This window comes from Pinus tabuliformis, chromosome X (assembly GCF_031772625.1).
Source record: "Pinus tabuliformis cultivar Carrire ecotype Pingquan chromosome X, CPIR1, whole genome shotgun sequence".
Taxonomy (NCBI): domain Eukaryota; kingdom Viridiplantae; phylum Streptophyta; class Pinopsida; order Pinales; family Pinaceae; genus Pinus; species Pinus tabuliformis.
The window spans coordinates 27,527,309-27,545,478 of NC_142308.1; the positions used below are offsets into that span (position 1 = coordinate 27,527,309).

Genomic DNA, 18,170 nt, shown 5'->3' on the forward strand with positions numbered 1-18,170 from the left:
GTAGTCTTATGTCTCTCGATCCCTGCATCCTTGCAATAGTTGTCAAACTCCTTGGAAGTAAACTCACCACCATTGTCAGTTCTTAAACATTTTATAGTTCTACCAGTGATGTTTTCTACCAATGCTCTAAATTGCTTGAAAACTGTAAAAACATTAGACTTCCTTTTCAACATGTAGACCCACACTTTCCTAGAAAAGTCATCAATAAACGATACAAAATACGACAAGCCACCATACGAGGTTGTAGGTACTGGACCCCAAACATCTGAATGGATATAATCAAGTATTCCTTTACTAGTATGTTTGCTTGTTTTAAACTTTTGTTTACTTTGTTTGCCAAACAGACAATGTTTACAGAAATCTAACTTTCCAGACCTTAGATTAGGAAGTAACTTGCAATCAGCCAAAATCTTTAACCCTCTTTCGCTCATATGGCCCAACCTCTGATGCCACAGGCGAATGGAACTATTGTCATGTTCAGACACCGTAGACACATGAACTGACCCTGTTCTTCCTTCTAACTAAAACAGATTTCCTACTTTCTTAGCTTTCATTACTAGTAAAATACCTTTGTAAATTTTCATTACTCCACCTTGAATGACAGTTTTATATCCATTTGTATCAAGTGCCCCCAGTGAAATTAGGTTTTTTCTTAAATCTAGTACATGTCTTACATTAGTTAACATTTTGGTTGTCCCATCAAACATTTGCAGTTGTATACTCCCTATTCCCACAATATTAGATGTGACATCATTACCCATGTACACGACTCCATCATTCACTGATCTATATGTCTTAAACCAGTCTCTATGAATACACATGTGGTTTGATGCACCAGAATCTAACAACCAATGTTGATCATGATTTGACAAATTAACTGATAAGACTTCGTCGCTCATACCTGAACCAGATGCTGAACCTGTATCAGTCGTGTTTGCTTCCTTCTTTTCTGTCGATGAAGCTTCTTTAGAAGTTTGTTGTCGCTTCCAGCAATCCTTCTTCAAATGCCCTGATTTGCAGCAGAACCAGCACTTTACTTTACTCTTATTCCCCTTGGACTTTCAACGCGAATCGTTGCGCTTACCAGAGCGTCTTTCTCTAGAACGACCTCTAGCCACCTTTGCCTCTGATGTAGAGCTGTCAGCATTCGACCGCTTCCTGGTCTCCTCGGACAACAAAGCTCCGACGACATCATCAAATTCAATGGTTTCGGATGAACTAAGACTTATAGACGTCACAAAATGATCCCACGACTCAGGCAACGAGCACAATAAAGTTATGGCTTTATCCTCGGCTTCAATTTTTACTTCTATGCTTTCTAATTGCACCATTAAAGTATTAAAAACATTCAAATGATCAGTAATGGAAGTACCTTCCTTCATTCGCAAACTGTATAGCTGCCGCTTCAGGAGAATCCGATTTGTCAAAGATTTCGTCATATACAACTTCTCCAACTTCGTCCACAAACCAGCCGTAGTCTTCTCTGACACGATGTTAAATAAAACATCATCAGCCAAACACAATCGAATTCCGCCCAAGGCTCTTCCATCCAATTCATTCCACTCATCATCTGTCACGGGGTAAGGCAGTTTGGATCTGCCCAACAACGCCTTTTCCACGCCCTACTGTACCAGCAGATCATGCATCTTTACCTTCCAGATCTCGAAATTATTTTTGCCGTTAAATTTCTCGATTTCAAATCGGGCACTCTGTGTTTTCGCCATCTCGTCTAAAACAAAGAATCTCCAATTTCAAAGAAGTTAATAAATAACACACTGCCTATGCCTTATTGTACAATTGCCTTTGCTGTTTGTATTTCAAATTACAATTGACACAATGTAATCGGACTGGCGCGCAACAAAAAACATAAAAGAAACTTGGCGCTTGTAGATCAACTGACGATCCGCGCCAATAAAAAATCGGTGTAAGGCAAAAAACTTGGCGCGATTTTCACCTTCGGATCCGCCCTAATGATGAAATGGGTGCATTGGCACACTTAATAAATTCGTTTCCGCGCCATGTCAGTTGGTTGGCGCTACTGGTTTGGAATAACCCGCGCCAATTAAAAAAAACTTCGAACAAAAAAATAAAACGCACTCATCAATTTTTCGGCGCGTTCTGTGCATTACACGTATCCGCAGCGGCACTCAATATGCAACAGGTAGCCAATCATATATCACGAATCAGCACCCAATATGCAGCGGCAAAAACAATAAATATATCACGTGGAGTTCTACGTATTTGTTTCAACGATTGTTACAGCGATCCGTTTACTATCAAATTAAAAAACAGTGATTGACTGACCCTCCTTGCTTACCCAAATGGCGCATGACGGATCTGCTCAACATTCATACAAAAAACGCAGGTCCGCTGAATATTCAAGAAACCGCAGGTTCTAAAAAAAAAAATGACTTGTGCTGTGTAAAAATAGTGTTAATGCAGCGCTGTTGCTGGCATAACACGCTTTATTTCAATACGCAGACAAGTTTTTTTTTTTTAATCAGCGAACCATACGCATGTGTTGTTCATCAACAGCCACACAGTCATATATTAAAAACGAAATGATGCGTTCTTTATTTCAATACGCAGCAATGTTTTAATCAGCAAACCATATGCATGTGTTGTTCATCAACAGCCACGCAGTCATACAGCAATCGTTTGCAGGTTGTATAAGCTCCACCTCCACGCAGCATGCAACAATCGTTTCCATGTTGTATAAGCTCCACCTCCACGCAACCAAGGGAGTATACGCACCACCAGCACACAAACTCAACACCCTCACGCATTAACACGCAGGTACACAGGCAGGTTTGAAATACCTCCACGCAGGTTCACATGCTGTGTCAACGCCTCCAACATGCTCTGATACCAATTGTTGGAGCAGTCAGTGCAACTAAACAAAAATATAAGCAACAACAGATCACAAACATCACAAAAAGAGACACAGGGTTTAACGTGGTTCACCCAACCATTCTGGGCTACGTCCACCAAACATAGGCATCGGCAATCTTATTATCAAAATAGGAGATTACAAGAGAATTAATTTCCTCTCAAACGCTCACACTATGCACCCAATCCGTCTGGACACCTGTTTTATAGCTAAGAGGATCTAACTGCCTCATAAATCCTCCTACAGCAAATATAGGATGCATTAACTCACTCCCAACAACCTGGAGCTAATCTAGCAACAAATTCCTATTGTTGTCACACATTAGAGATTTTTGCCTACTTTGTGAAACAGAAAAAATCTCAACATTATTATGTTCAAAATAATATCTATGTATATATATATATATATATATATATATATATATATATATATATATATATAATCCTCAAGATGTAAGCGAGAAAGAAAAAAGAAATAATTTCGTTCAGCCCATAATAAATATAAAGTTAAGATACATTTACACCAAAGAAGATGATTTACACTAATTAATAAATAAATCATTGTAATAAAAGATAATTTTAAAATCTTTATTATTTTTCTTTTAATTAAATTCAATTTTATAAATGATAATTATTTATAAATTTTGAGAAAAATAATAATTAATTTAGTCATATAAACTAAATGCGTGATAAATATCTATAAATCCATTGTACTTACAAAATAACAATGTCTAAAGAAAACCACTTCTACCCTATCTCTTTACATAGAAAAAAGAAATAATTATCAATAATCATGAAACAAAATCTTTTCAGATGAGCCAACCTTACACATTAATATCGTACATAATTGTGGACAAGTATTTCATATCCAATAGCTTTGAGGCTATTGTCCAACATTTGCGTGTGGTGGTTTTGTAGGTTTTGTCTTTACAATTCCCGAGATCCAGGTTTTGTTCTCACAATTTCCTAGATCCATTCCTACGCAAAGCTATGTATGGACTTTAACTCATTTTTATTTTTTTAGTTTTGATTTTATATATAAATTATTTAAGCTAAAAACAATCTATTTAAGTAAATTTCATTATTTAAATCTAGAATTAAAAAAAAAAAAATCATGGAGAAATGAAAAAAATATTTAAAATAATAAAAAACATGTTATAATTAAAATGATGTAGTCTAATTTATAGATGAAATAGCTTTTTTTAGAGTATTGTTTTAGTTATTAATAAAAATGGGGCAGATATTTTTAAAAATTTGAGTTTAAATTGTTTAACCAATAGAATTTGAGTGCTCATGGATTTTTTTAGGGTGTTGAATCCATCTATGTATTGAAAAATATATTGAAAAAAAAAATATCACAATCTTGCTTGAGATTGTATAGCCATATTTCGGTGAAAAGACCATTTTGCCTCATTAAAATACAATATTTAAAATCTTGGGTGAGGCGACAAATTTGCTCGTGGTAAAATCTCTCGCAGTAATTCAATTATTTTTTCTTTAAAAAAATTGACACTAGGAGTGTGTGAATCCTATTTTTATGGTGGAAATGGATTCAGCGCAATCAAAAATCCATGAGACATCAAAAATCTTGAAACTTGGCAGCTATAACCCAAAATTCTCAAATTTATGCCAAATTTTATAAAGCTAATTATTAATATTATAAACCCAATGGATTAATATTATAAATGCAAGGGATTAACATTTAACCCTATAATTAATAATATAAATCATAAGATTGATATATCAAACCTAACATTAATACTATAAACTTTAAGATTATAAATCACAATATATTATTATACATATTAAAAATTAATATTATAAACTCAAGGGATTAATAAACCCAGAATATTATAAACCCTAGGAAATAATATTAAACCCTAGGATTCATATTATAAACCCTATGATTATAAACCCTAATATTAATATTAATATTATAAATGCAAGAGATTAACAAACCCAAAAGATTATTAATATTATAATCCCAAGAGATTATAAAACTAAGGAATTAATATTAAATCCTAGAATTAATATTATAAACTCTAGGATTAATATTAAACCCTAAGATTAATGTTATAAACCCTAATATTATAGATTTTAAACCCAATAATTAATTTTAATATTATAAAATGAATATTAAAAAGCCCTCGTATTATAAACCTAATATTAAACCTCAATTTTGTAATGTAACAATGCGATGTTGAATAAATTGCAATGCAATGTAACATTGTGACAATGAACGTCAGATTGATTGTCATAGTGAGACAATGTTTGCCAAAATGCAACGTTGGATAGATTTTTGTACCATTCCAAAGTTACAATATCTAACCCAAATATAAAACCGTCACATTTAGGTTTTATATTAATCCTTAAGGGAGTAATACTATAAAATCTTGGGAATAATATTATAAACCCAAGGGATTAATATTAAACCCTAGGATTAATATCCTAAAACTATAAACCCTCGGTATATTATTATACATATTAGAAATTAATATAATAAATGTAAGTGAATATTATTAAACCCTAGCATTAATATTATAAACCCAAAGGATTACAAACCCTAGGATTAATATTATAAACGCCAATATTAATATTATAAACTATAATATTATAAATTATAAACCCAATATTATATATAAACCCAGTATTAAAAAGCACTAATATTATAAACCTAATATTAAACCCCAGTTTTATAATGTGACAACGCGATGTTGAATAAATTGCAATGTAATGTAACTTTGCGATAATGATTGTCAAACTAATTGTCGTATTGAGACAATGTTTGTCACAATGCAATGTTGGATAGAGTTTTGTACCATTCCAATGTCACAATGTTAAATCCTAATATAAAACCTTAGCATTATCAAACCCAATATAATAAACCCTAAGACTAATAACGTAAACCCTAATATTAAACCTCACTTATAAACTATAAACCCAATATTAAAACTTAATAATATAAACTCAATATTAATATTATAAATCCAAGGGATTAATAAACTCAAATATAATAAACCTAATTATTAATATTATAAACCTGAATATTATAAAGTGTAGAATTAATATTATAAATCCCAAGATTAATAGTATAGACCATAATATTATAAATTGTAAACCCAATATTAAAAAGTCGTAATATCATATACCTAGTATTAAACTCCAGTTTTATAATGTAACAATGTGATGTTGAATAAATTGCAATGTAATGTAATATTATGATAATGATTATTAGATTCATTGTTGTATTAAGACAATGTTCATCGCAATGCGATGTTAGATAGATTTTGGTACCATTCCAACGTCACAATATTAGATCCTAATATAAAACCCTAACATTATAAAACCAAATATAATAAACCCTCAAATTAATATTGTAAACCATAATATTAAACCGCATTATTATAAATTATAAACTCAATATCAAACCCTAATAATATAAACCCAATATTAAAAACCTGATTATGAACGTTGATTATCAAATTGATTTTTGTATTAAGACAATGTTTGTCGCAATGTAACGTTGGATAATTTTTAATAGCATTCAAATATCACAGTGTTAAACTCTAATATAAAACCCTAAGACTGATATTATAAATCCTAATATTAAACCTCACTATTATGAATTAGAAACTCAATATTAAACATTAATAATATAAATCTAATATTAAAAACCTGAATGTTATAAACCCTAATATTAAACCTTGATTTTGTTACGTAACAATGTGATGTTGAATAAATTGCAATGTGATGTAACCTTACGATAATAATTTTCAGATTGATTGTCGCATTAAGATAATGTTCATCATAATGCGATGAGGGATATTTTTTTGTACCATTCCAATGCCACAATATTAATACCTAATACAAAACCCTAATATTAGAAACTCAATATAATAAATCTTGAGATTATTATTATAAAACCTGACATTATAAACCCAAAGTTTAAAATATTAAACCCTAAGATTATAAATGCAAGGATTAATGTTATAAACACTAGGATTAATATTAAACCCTACGATTAATGTTATAAACCATAATATTATAAAATATAAACCCAATATTAAAAATCGTTATTATTATAAACCTAATATTAAACCCTAGTTACAGATAATGCAACAATGATTGTCAAATTAATTAATATTATAAGCCCTAGGATTACTATTAAGCCCTAGAATTAATATTATAAACTATAAACCCAATATTAAACGTTAATACTATAAACCCATTATTAAAAATCCTAATATTAAACCTTAATTTTGTAATGTAACAATGCGACATTGAATAAATTATAATGTAGTGTAACATTGCGACAATGATTTTTAGATTGATTGTCATATTGACACAATGTTTCTCGCAATGTGACGTTGGATAAATTTGTGTACTACTCCAATGTCGTAATATTAAATCTTAATATAAAACCCTAACATTATAAAATCCAATATAATAAACTCTAATATTAATGTTATAAACCCTAATATTAAACCTCAATATTATAAACTATAAACCCAATATTAAACCGTAATATTAGAATCCCTAGTATTATAAAGCTAATGTTAAATTTGAATATTATAAACCCTAATATTACGCCCCAATTTTGTAATGTCACAATGTGATGTTGAATAAATTGCAATGAAATGTAACATTGCAATAATGGTTGTTAGATTGGTTGTCACAACGAGACAATGTTTGTCGTAATGTGACGTTGGATAGTTTTTTGTACCATTCCAATGTCACGATATTTAACCCTGATATTATAAAAGTTATTATTATAAACACTAAAGTTATTATTATAGACCCTAAGTTCAATATATTAAACCCCAGAATTATAAACCCTAGGATAAATAATATAAATCCTAGGATCAATATTGTTAACCCTATCCATCCACTTTAAGCCTCCATGGTTAACCATAGCCATCCACTAATGTTCACTATAGGTCACTTATAGATAGACCCTGATTCTTGAGGTAAGTATAGTTGACCATGGTAGTCATGTTGACTATGGTTCACCTTAGGTTTATCAAACTCAAAGGTTTTTAATATTAATCCCTTGGGTTGATTAATCCAAAGGGTTTAAAATCCTAGCATAGTCAACCATATTTATCCTTTGGATTTATAATATTAATCTCTTGGATTTTTAATATTAATCATGTCGTTTTATTAATCCCTTCGGTTTATAATATTAATCTGTTAGGATATTCGGTGTATTGATATGTGATCTGTTTGTGAGCGGTGTCCTCTGATACCATAGGCTCTAATGCCTCCTTCCTTCTCCTATTGTGTCATATTTGTACATCCTTCAATCCTATCCCAAGTTGTTGTTAAGGGGGATGTTAGGATATTCCCACACATAGGAAATAGTTAAGTATAACTTGGTCTAGTGTAGAGTTAGGTAAAGTATGTTTCTTTACTATGTATATTTGTAACTTACAATCTGACGGTCACGGTATGTCTAGACATGAAGTGATCCAACGATTCATTCTCTCTTCGGTATTACCAATGCTTGGTCCGTGGCTTAACACCTGATTGGTCCATGATCTCTATTTAAAGAGCATGGAGGGTCATTTGTAGGGTGACCGTTCATGAGAGAAATTTATGTAAATTTTCTTTCTTTTCTTAATAAATTGCCTGAAGTGGTCGTGGACTATTTCCCTCTTTGAGGGTTTTAACCATGTCAAGAATACTAGTGTATTGATCTATGATCTATTTCTTAGCGGTGTCCTTTGGTGTTCTATCTAAAGGACTTAGTCTTAATTTTTGGACAGAAGCAATTAATTGTGCAAATTACATAGTAAATTTCACTCCTACTAAGGTTTTAAAGTTATGCTCACTTGGTCCAAAGTTACTTTATGTTGATGATCATCAACATAAAGTAATTATTCCTGATCATCAACGTAAAGTAACTTTGGACCAAGTGAGCATAACTTTAAAACCTTAGTAGGAGTGTGATTTACTATGTAATTTGCACAGTTAATTGCTTCTGCCCAAAAATTAAGACTAATCCTTTAGATAAAACTCCAAAGGACACCGCTCACAAACAGATCATAGATCAATACACCAGTATTCTTGACGTGGTTAAAACCCTCAATGAGGGAAACAATCCACGACCTCTTCAGGAAATTTATTAATAAAAGAAATAAATTTTACTTAAGCTTCTCTCATGAACAGTCACCTTACAAATGACCCTCCATGCTCTTTAAATAAAGATCATGGACCAATCAAATGTGAAGCCACAGATCAAGTGTCAGTAATACCAAGGAGAGAATGAACCATCAGATCACTTCATGTCTAGAACATATCGTGACCGTCAGATTGTAAGTTACAAATGTACATAGTACAAAAACACACTTTGCCTAACTCTACACTAGACCAAGTTATACTTAACTATTTCCTATGTGTCGGAATATCCTAACATCCCCCCTTAAAAACAACTTGGGATAGGATTGACAGATGTACAAATATAACACAATAGGAGAAGGAAAGAGGCATTAGAACCTATGGTATCAGAGGACACAGCTCACAAACAGATCACAGATCACAGATTAAGTTTATAATATTAATAATCTTTTGAGTTTATAATATTAATAATCTCTTAAAAATTTTAAGAGTATATTAAAAATTTTAAAACTCAATTATAAAATACACAAACATACTACTATAAATGATTAAATATTTTTCATCTATTATAATTATTAAATTAAAAATCTAAATACCCTGTAAATTGTAAATTTAATAATTATGGTAGATGAAAAATATTTAGTTTATTTATTGGATATTCATACAATATTTAAATTAATATATTTACTTATTTTATAATTCAGATTATAATATTCAAAATTTAAATAAACTATTTTTAAAGTATTAAAATTTTTAATATATATATATATATATATATATATTTGAAACAATAAAAATCATAGTTCCTTCCTGATTAATTTGGAAGAGTATAAAGTATGTATAATAATTTCAACAAATAATGGTATAGTGTTTTATAGGTGTGTCTATGATTAATAATTCTCAATCATAGACACACCAGATTACTGAAAGAGTGGTTTTGTGTACATTTTCTTAACGCAGATGATTTGGAATCCATATTGAACCATCAATGGGTCTATGGTCGTAGTTTTCTTGCATTACACAGGTGGTATTTGGGATTTAATCCCCTTAGAAACACTCCTTCTAATAATCTTATTTGGTTGAAGCTTCCCAGTCTGCCGCTGGAGTTTTGGTCGATAGAGACATTAACTGAAATTGGTAATGCAATTGGAAGGTGTGTATATGTTGATCCCTGGTGCCGGGGGGAGAAAGACAAGCGTATTGCTTGGATTTTGATTGAAAGATCCTACAGGGGAGGCTTTCCGGAGCATATCGACATCAGTTGGAGAGATCTGTCCATTAGACAGAGGTTAGATTTCTGGGGTGTGCCTTTTAGGTGCGCTGCTTGTCATCACACGGGACACCTAATAAAACATTGCCCAAGGCGTCAATCTAAAGGTTGAAAGCATCACGGTCTCACAAAATTTGTGGAGTTGCCTCATAAGATGAAGGTGCCTGCTATGGATTCGGAGAAATCGGCTTCTCCTAACCTCACTTCTCAGCTCTATCATGATGGTGATTGTGTAGCTGATCAACAACTATCTCCATCTCAGCCGATTGACCCTGATCCTATATACCGGATCTCACCGTCTATGCTCGAACTGGAAACTGCATCCGATTATGAAATCCCTCGTCCTCCTAATCCTCCGAAGGAACCTTGCGCGGATCAAATTGTATCAAATCCGGTCCCCATGCCTCGGCCTCCAATTGGAATCGAACCTCTGCTTTTTCAGAATTCTTCTTCGCCCCTTGATAAAGATTCTGCTCCTAGGGAACTTGGTTTAGAAGCCCGGATTTCTCCCACTCTTACAAATTCCCCGATTTCATCGCCTATTAATTCTATTGGTAGCGATTTAGACTACCTGCTGTCTAAGAAATCTCTTGCCCTCTTGCCTCTCACTGTTCATAAACCTGCGACCCCTAAATCGCCTAAGATCAGCCCTACATCTGCTAGGAATATCTGTAGAAATTTTGAATAATTTGACACATATTCACAGAGATTATCCTGATCATACAATTATAAGCGGAACATGTATAATACATAATCTCCTCTACGTTTGATCATCAATTTACAGAAGCAGAAACATTCACAGGCACAGATAGAAGCATCAATCAAACTCATAAACACAGTATGTATCCCGGGGAAAGCATCTCGCTAAAAACCCCACACTATCTGTATATTATATTGATTGAATCATGTAACATTACAAAGCATAATACTTCTCACAAGTATCTCCACCTGTTACACACAATACAGCTCAGATTTGATCTCCAAATCTCCCCCGCTGCTTGCCTGCCTCCACTGCTCAATACCTGCTCGAGAACTAATGAGAATTACTTCCCAAACTCGATTTTACACTGCAAAATAGTCACCCACACTATGTTGGACGTGAGCAACAGCTATAATATCATGAAGATATGTGAGAAAACTCATTGGCATACTCAATCCTTTGATTGTGCAAATCATCATGCACAGCTATAGTCACAACTGATAGCAATCTGATCCTCTAACACCTGTCCCTGCTTAACTGAACATGCACTGACATGCAACTGAGTTAACTGATGTATTCTATAGTTGCATTATGAGTTAATAACTTGTGAATTAATTAATAACTAATTCACCCAACTCATCTTTAGTCTATTGATCAGTTAGACTAAATACAACCAGTTTAACAAAGCTAAACTGAACACAACTCCATCAACTGTACCTCCAGTCCACTAAACTCAACTCACTTGAGTTCTAACTGAAGTCATGCATGCAACAACTCAACTGACTCATAAGAAAAACGAATTTCCTTCTGACAGCTGCATGTGCCACTTCCGTAGCTCAAACTGAAGTGCTCCAAGAGAATAAGATTAAGTTTATAGTCCAAATATTATTGTGAGATAATAATATTTGACTTTTCTATTTTTGACTTTGATCACTCACACTGTGATCACTCACACTGTAATCACTCACACTGTGATCACTCACACTTTCATCAAAAATAGAAGTCCATCTATTTTTCCCAACTTGATCAATCATCCATAGACATGATCCATATGTCTAAAAATAGACATAGTCTAAAAATAGACTTGCGCCAAAAATAGCCTGCGGGCCCACTTAGTGAAGGCGACTCTTTTCACTAAGCTCCATCATCTTGTTGCACTCTCAACAAGCATTTCTTTTTGCACACTTTTCAACAATATCACTGTGAGAAGAAAGAACAACAAGGGCAATAGGCATTTCAGGGGGAGGGGTGTTGTTTCTGACTGTTGTATCAGGAATCTTTCATTGGTTGACATTCCCATTACAGACATCTCTGATGACAGGCCTCTTAGAGCTGGAAAGGCCGGATTGCCTTCTAAATGAATTTCATTTTATCTGTTAGTATTAGAGGTCTGGGAGCAGACCTGAAATTTTTGGCCTTAAAGAACCTATTTTTATCTACGAGCCCTAAAATCATTTTGATCCAAGAGACCATGCATGTTGTTTCAATCACTGTATCCTACTTCAGGAAGATGTTTCCACTATGGCACATCTCTGTTGTTGATGTCGTAGGTTTATCTGGTGGTTTAGCGGTATTATGGGACCCACAATGGATATGTGCAAAAGCATACAGCTGCATTGCTAGCATCCTAATTTCTGCTCAGATTAGAGGGTTTAAATGTCCTATAAACATATTAAACATATATGCTCCATACAGAAACAGATCGGCATTTTGGGATAGTCTTTTCGCATCGGAATTTTTTGATATTGAATCATTATTGATTGCAGGTGACCTTAATAACACTTTCAACATGGATGAAATCTGGGGCATCAGTAAGAAGCAGGATCCAAATGCTGCCAGGATTAGGAACGAATTTCTAAACAAAAATTTTATTGACATTCTCCCGCCCAAAATTCTGCCCACTTGGGACAATGGAAGGAATGAAGAGGCTTACATTGCTAAGAGAATCGACATATTCATCTTACATGCCAGCTTGGTAGAATCCCTCGGCATGCCTTATTCTACTGTTGAAAATTTCTATATATCTGATCATTAGCCGATCATACTTGGATGGAGATCTATGGGAATCAGAAAAGGTTTCCCATTTAAATTCAATAGACAATGTCTGGAGGAGCTTGATTTTAATAACACTGTAGTAAAAGCGTGGAGAGAGATGTCATCATCAGAATCTGCTTCATTTCAGATGTCCTTCATGGATAAGATGAATGAAATCAGGAAGAGTGTAAAAGAATGGCAATTTCAGAAAAGACAAGCAAATATAAAAGAGCTCCGAGAAATCCAAAAGGAACTTGATATTGTTGCGGATGCAATGGCATATGATTCATTGTCTTATGATATGAGACATCGTATTAAGAGTCTACAAAAAAAGAAATTGCAACTCCTGAAACAAGAAGAAACCTTCTGGCGTTTGAAAAGTAGGGCAATATGGATGAAAGAAGGCGACCGAAACTCTAAATTTTTCCATAGATTCGCCAATGCAAGAAGGGATAAAAATACAATATGGAAAATCAGTGACGGTAATGGAGGCTTTCATTACTCTCAACAGGATATATCAAATGAGGCGGTAGCTTATTTCAAAAAGCAATATCAAAGAATGAATAATCGCAGTTTTCAGGACATACTGTGGGGAATAGAAGTTTATCCGAGGATGTTTGATAATGAATTAAACGACCATATTTATCAACCTGTTACTGAGGAGGAATTACTGGCTATTATGAAATCTTTCAAACGGGACAAGAGCCCGGGACCAGATGGCTCGTCAATTGAGTTTCTCATACATTTCTACGATATCATCAAGGATGACCTGTTGAAGATGGTGGAAGATACCAGGATAAAGGGTAATATCAACAAGCATCTCTCCTCCACCAATATTGCTTTCATTCCCAAAAAGCGGGATGCCCAGACTTTCCAGGACTTTCGGCCGATATCATTGTGTAACATTTCCTTCAAAATAGTATCTAAAATCATAGCTGAGAGATTGAAGGGAGTATTATCTGAATCTTTAACAAAAGAACAACATGGGTTTTTAAAAGGGTGATACATTCATGACGCAGTTGCAGGCACTCAAGAGGCTTTATATGCTATTCATTCAAAGAAAAGAGAAGCAGTTATTATCAAAGTCAACCTCAGAAAGGCGTATGAATGCATTGATTGGGGCTATATCAGGTGTTTAGTTGCAAGAATTGGGTTGAGATCTAATATGATCAACTGGATCATGGCATGTGTTGATCCTATGGAATATGCAATCATCGTCAACGACATTCCATCCCCATTTTTCAGTGCGGAGAGGGGACTGCGGCAGGGATGCTCTCTCTCTCTCCGCTATTATTTATTCTGGCGATGGATACTCTCAGCTTGCATATCAAAAAGGCTGTAAATGAAAATACGTGGCGTCCCCTCAAAATCTGCAGGAACATTTCTTTATCACATAATTTATTTGTTGATGATATCATATTATTTGCCATGTTTTGCAAGGTCACTTGGATGCGATTCTATGATATTATGGAAAATTTTCATAAGGGCTACGGTTTTACAAGTTAACCTGGAAAAGTCTACTATATATCATTCTGATTTAAATCATGAAGATGTTCTATGGTTATCAGAGTTGTTTGGAATGAAAGCACAGTCTATCAGCAGTGGCATAAAGTACCTGGGCTTCCGGATTAAAGCTAATGGCTACTCGAAATCCGATTGGGACTGGATATTGGACAGATTCTACAGGAGAATTTCAGCATGGGAGTTCAGATGCCTTTCCTTGGCGGGGAGAATAATTTTAGTGCAATCAGTGTTAAATCAGCTTACTGTTTACTGGGCGCACCTATTTCTCCTTCCGGTGAGTATCATTAACAGCATGAATAGATTATCTGCTAATTTTATATGGGGGGGTCATGCTGAAAGGAGAAAATTTCATCTTATAAAACTCGCAAGTATTTCACTTCCTAAGAATATGGGGGGTTGGGGCTTATCCAATTTGCGATCCTTTGGAAAAGCTCTACTGTGCAAGTCGCTTTGGAGAGCCATTCAGGGTGAGGGTCCGTGGAGTCACATGATTCGGACGAAGTATTTAGGCAAGAAGAGCCTTCTGTTCTGGTACCGGAAAGGTTCCATTGGTGTTTCATATGGATCTCCAATCTGGCTTAGTTTCCGGAGAATTGAATCATATTGCTTGAAGAATTTAATCTGGCATCTACAAACTGGAAGTAAAATTATTATTGGCAAAGACCATTTCAAATGTGGTGCTGAAGATTTAGATATCCCTGAATCCTTACTGAATTATTTCCACAGAATAGGCATTTTTTACTGGGATAGTTTGATAGCTGAATGGCATGGCCCCATCCCGCGTTGGAAAGATGCTGGTGAATTGCAATTGCCACAGGAGATCGCGCAGCAATGGATTCGCATCAAGACGGGTCTTCGGAACTGCGGTTTTTTCAGATCAAGGGATTCAGACTTCCTTTCTTGGAACATATCGAAAGAGGCAAATGCTGTGACAGTAAAAGAGGTTTACCATCATATGATAATGCAGCTGTCTCCCGGCTACCCTATTTTTCCTCAGATTTTCTGGAAGGATGGCTGCCCATAGAAAATGATCCTATTTGCTTGGCTTGCTTTTCACAATAGGAATTTAACTTGGGAGAATTTAATGAAACGTGGATGGCAAGGCCCAAATGTCTGTACATTATGCAGATCAGACGAGGATTCAAATTCCCATATATTTTTGAAATGTAAAAAGACAAAACAGATATGGCAGGCATTAGAAAAAGATTTTGGTTTTATGCTTTGCACACAGGACACAATACATGAATGGATACTATGGTGTAGCGGACAAAATGAACAATGGCGAAGGATCTGTATACTCTTCCTGTGGTTCATATGGAAATGGCGCAATCACAGCATTTTTAACAACACAATCTTATCATATGCGCAAATCATCGATAGGATCTCTGTAAATTTGGAAGCGCTCCCACAGAAGACTATCAAGCATAAGAGAATTAATCTCGTCCTGCTATCATCGGATCACTCACCTTTCCCTGTTGCTTTCTTCGACGGGGCCGCACAGTTGGGTTCTTGCGGTTGTGGGTTCTACATCATGATGAATGAATTCACACATTTATCTACATACTGGAACGGTGGTTTCGGCTCCAATAATAAGGCTGAAGCCATCGCACTTGCTGGTCTTTTAAAATTATGTATCTTCCTTGATATACAGCAGGTAGCTATTTTTGGAGATTCGAAAGTTTTGGTTGATTCGGTAAAAAGGAGAAATCATATATTGGCGCCACACCTGGCCGGTTGGAGGGATAGGATCAACTATTACTGGGGCTGCATGGTTGGTAGTTCTATTGAGCACATCAGCAGGGACAAAAATTCGAAAGCTGATGCACTTTCTAAATTGGGGCTCCTTTCTACTCCAGGTTTATGGTATTTAGAGATTTTCTCTGAGGGAGAATCATTCCAGATCCATGAATTTACATTCCCGGACTTCTAGTCTCTGATGATCTATATTTTTTGCCTCAATCTGCATATGTTTTTCTTTTATGTATTTGCATATTGCCTCTATATACTATGTGATCCGTGATAGTTTATAAGACATATGTAGTATTTAGTTTTTTGATGGGCTATTGTATCATGTATTTCCCATGCAGATCTTAGGAGCATAAGAATATTTTGTCATATGGTCTTAGACCATCTCTGATGTATCTAAAATTTGGACTCTTATATTTCTTATATAATATAAAGCTTTTTTCGTTCTGAAAAAAAAAATAAAAAAAAAAAAAAATAAAAAAAAATAAAAAAAAAAAAAAAAAAAAATAAATAAATAAATAAATAAAATAAAAAAATAATGTTCTTTTCGCACAATAGTCGTTGCTAAGTGCGATTTTCTCCAGCGTCTTATATAAAATCTCAATTATAAAATAAGAAAATATATTAATTTAAATATTTTATGAATATTCAATAAATAAATTAAATATTTTTCATCTACTATAATTATTAAATTTAAAATTTAAATACCCAAAAAATTGAGATTATAAATTATAATATTCAAAATTTAACTAAAATGTAAGTATTAAATTATTTAATATAAATGTTTAATTGTTTAATGTGTTTAGAATATTTAATATTAAATTATAATAATCCGAAGGCATGTTTTAAAGGAGTTGTTTTTAGTGCGATTTTTTGGACTTTCCGGTGCCAGAATTCGGTGGAAAAATTTGAGCTGAAATCTTGATTTGTGTTATTTAAATTAGTTTTTTTTTTACTATATATATGGATTCAGCACCCTGGAAAACCCTTCGATTGCACAGGATTACCCATCAAGCTTGTGATTTTAATAAATTCTTGCCGAATTTTAGAAAAATTTGACCAGAAAAACCCACCATAAAAATTTCCAAAAAATCACACTAAAAATGAAGTATCTTCTCCCATTATTTTTCATTCGAAAACAAATGAAAACATGTTAGTATTAAAATCTGATCCCCAAGTTTGTTCGAGCCAAATTTGTTTTCTCTGGAAAATTCATTCGGGCCATGCTCTAACCGTGGTAACTAGTGGCAAAACAAGCAGCCCAAACACCTTGGACTTGTACAATATTCGAAAAAAAATAACCCTCTTTAATTTGCTCTCTACGCTAAAGTCTTCAATGGTGTTAATCACTACAATTCAATCTTTTAAAGCAACTATGTGGTAGGGTTTTCGATAAGATAGCCATTAATCTATTTGCAGCAACACACTACCGATTTTGAAAATAAGTAGTAACAATTTCTCCTATGTTAGTTGAACTGAAATAATGGAAGCCTAAAAGTGAATATAGGAATATGAAAGTAAAGTATTGATTGTCAAATTTGATGAAGCAAAAGCATGGAAAGAAGCGACATATGCCATGCATGGCACAAAGGGTGTGCTTTATAGTGTTAATAATCATACTTCGAAAAGAGATTATATCATATTCTATACAAATTCAATGCAATCGAAATAATTTTATGAGATCATTATGTTAGAATAATGTAGTAATAGAAATGTGATACGTGTGTTGAATTGTCTTCTTAGTTGTCACGAAATATTTTAGATCTGTGTGAGTTACGAGGTGTATTTTTTGAAGTCATTGTTTTCCAATGTAAGTGAGTTGTAGCTGAGTCAGAGTGTGTATCTTTCATGTTGTTATGTCCATCAAGTCTAGTGATCCCATCGTTATAT

The 18,170-nt window shown here is 33.8% G+C and overlaps 1 protein-coding gene across 1 annotated transcript; it reads left to right on the forward strand.

Annotated features, from left to right (window-relative positions):
- The first annotated feature begins 15,618 nt into the window (after window positions 1–15,618).
- Window positions 15,619–16,464, forward strand: LOC149138154 (uncharacterized). Its single transcript, XM_089450267.1, has one exon. The coding sequence runs from the start codon at window positions 15,619–15,621 to the stop codon at window positions 16,462–16,464; it is 846 nt and encodes a 281-aa protein (XP_089306393.1).
- The last annotated feature ends 1,706 nt before the right edge of the window (window positions 16,465–18,170 follow it).

Coding starts and splice junctions, on each gene's coding strand:
- LOC149138154 (XM_089450267.1), top strand. CDS start 15,619: ATGAAACGTGGATGGCAAGGCCCAAATGTCTGTACATTATGCAGATCA.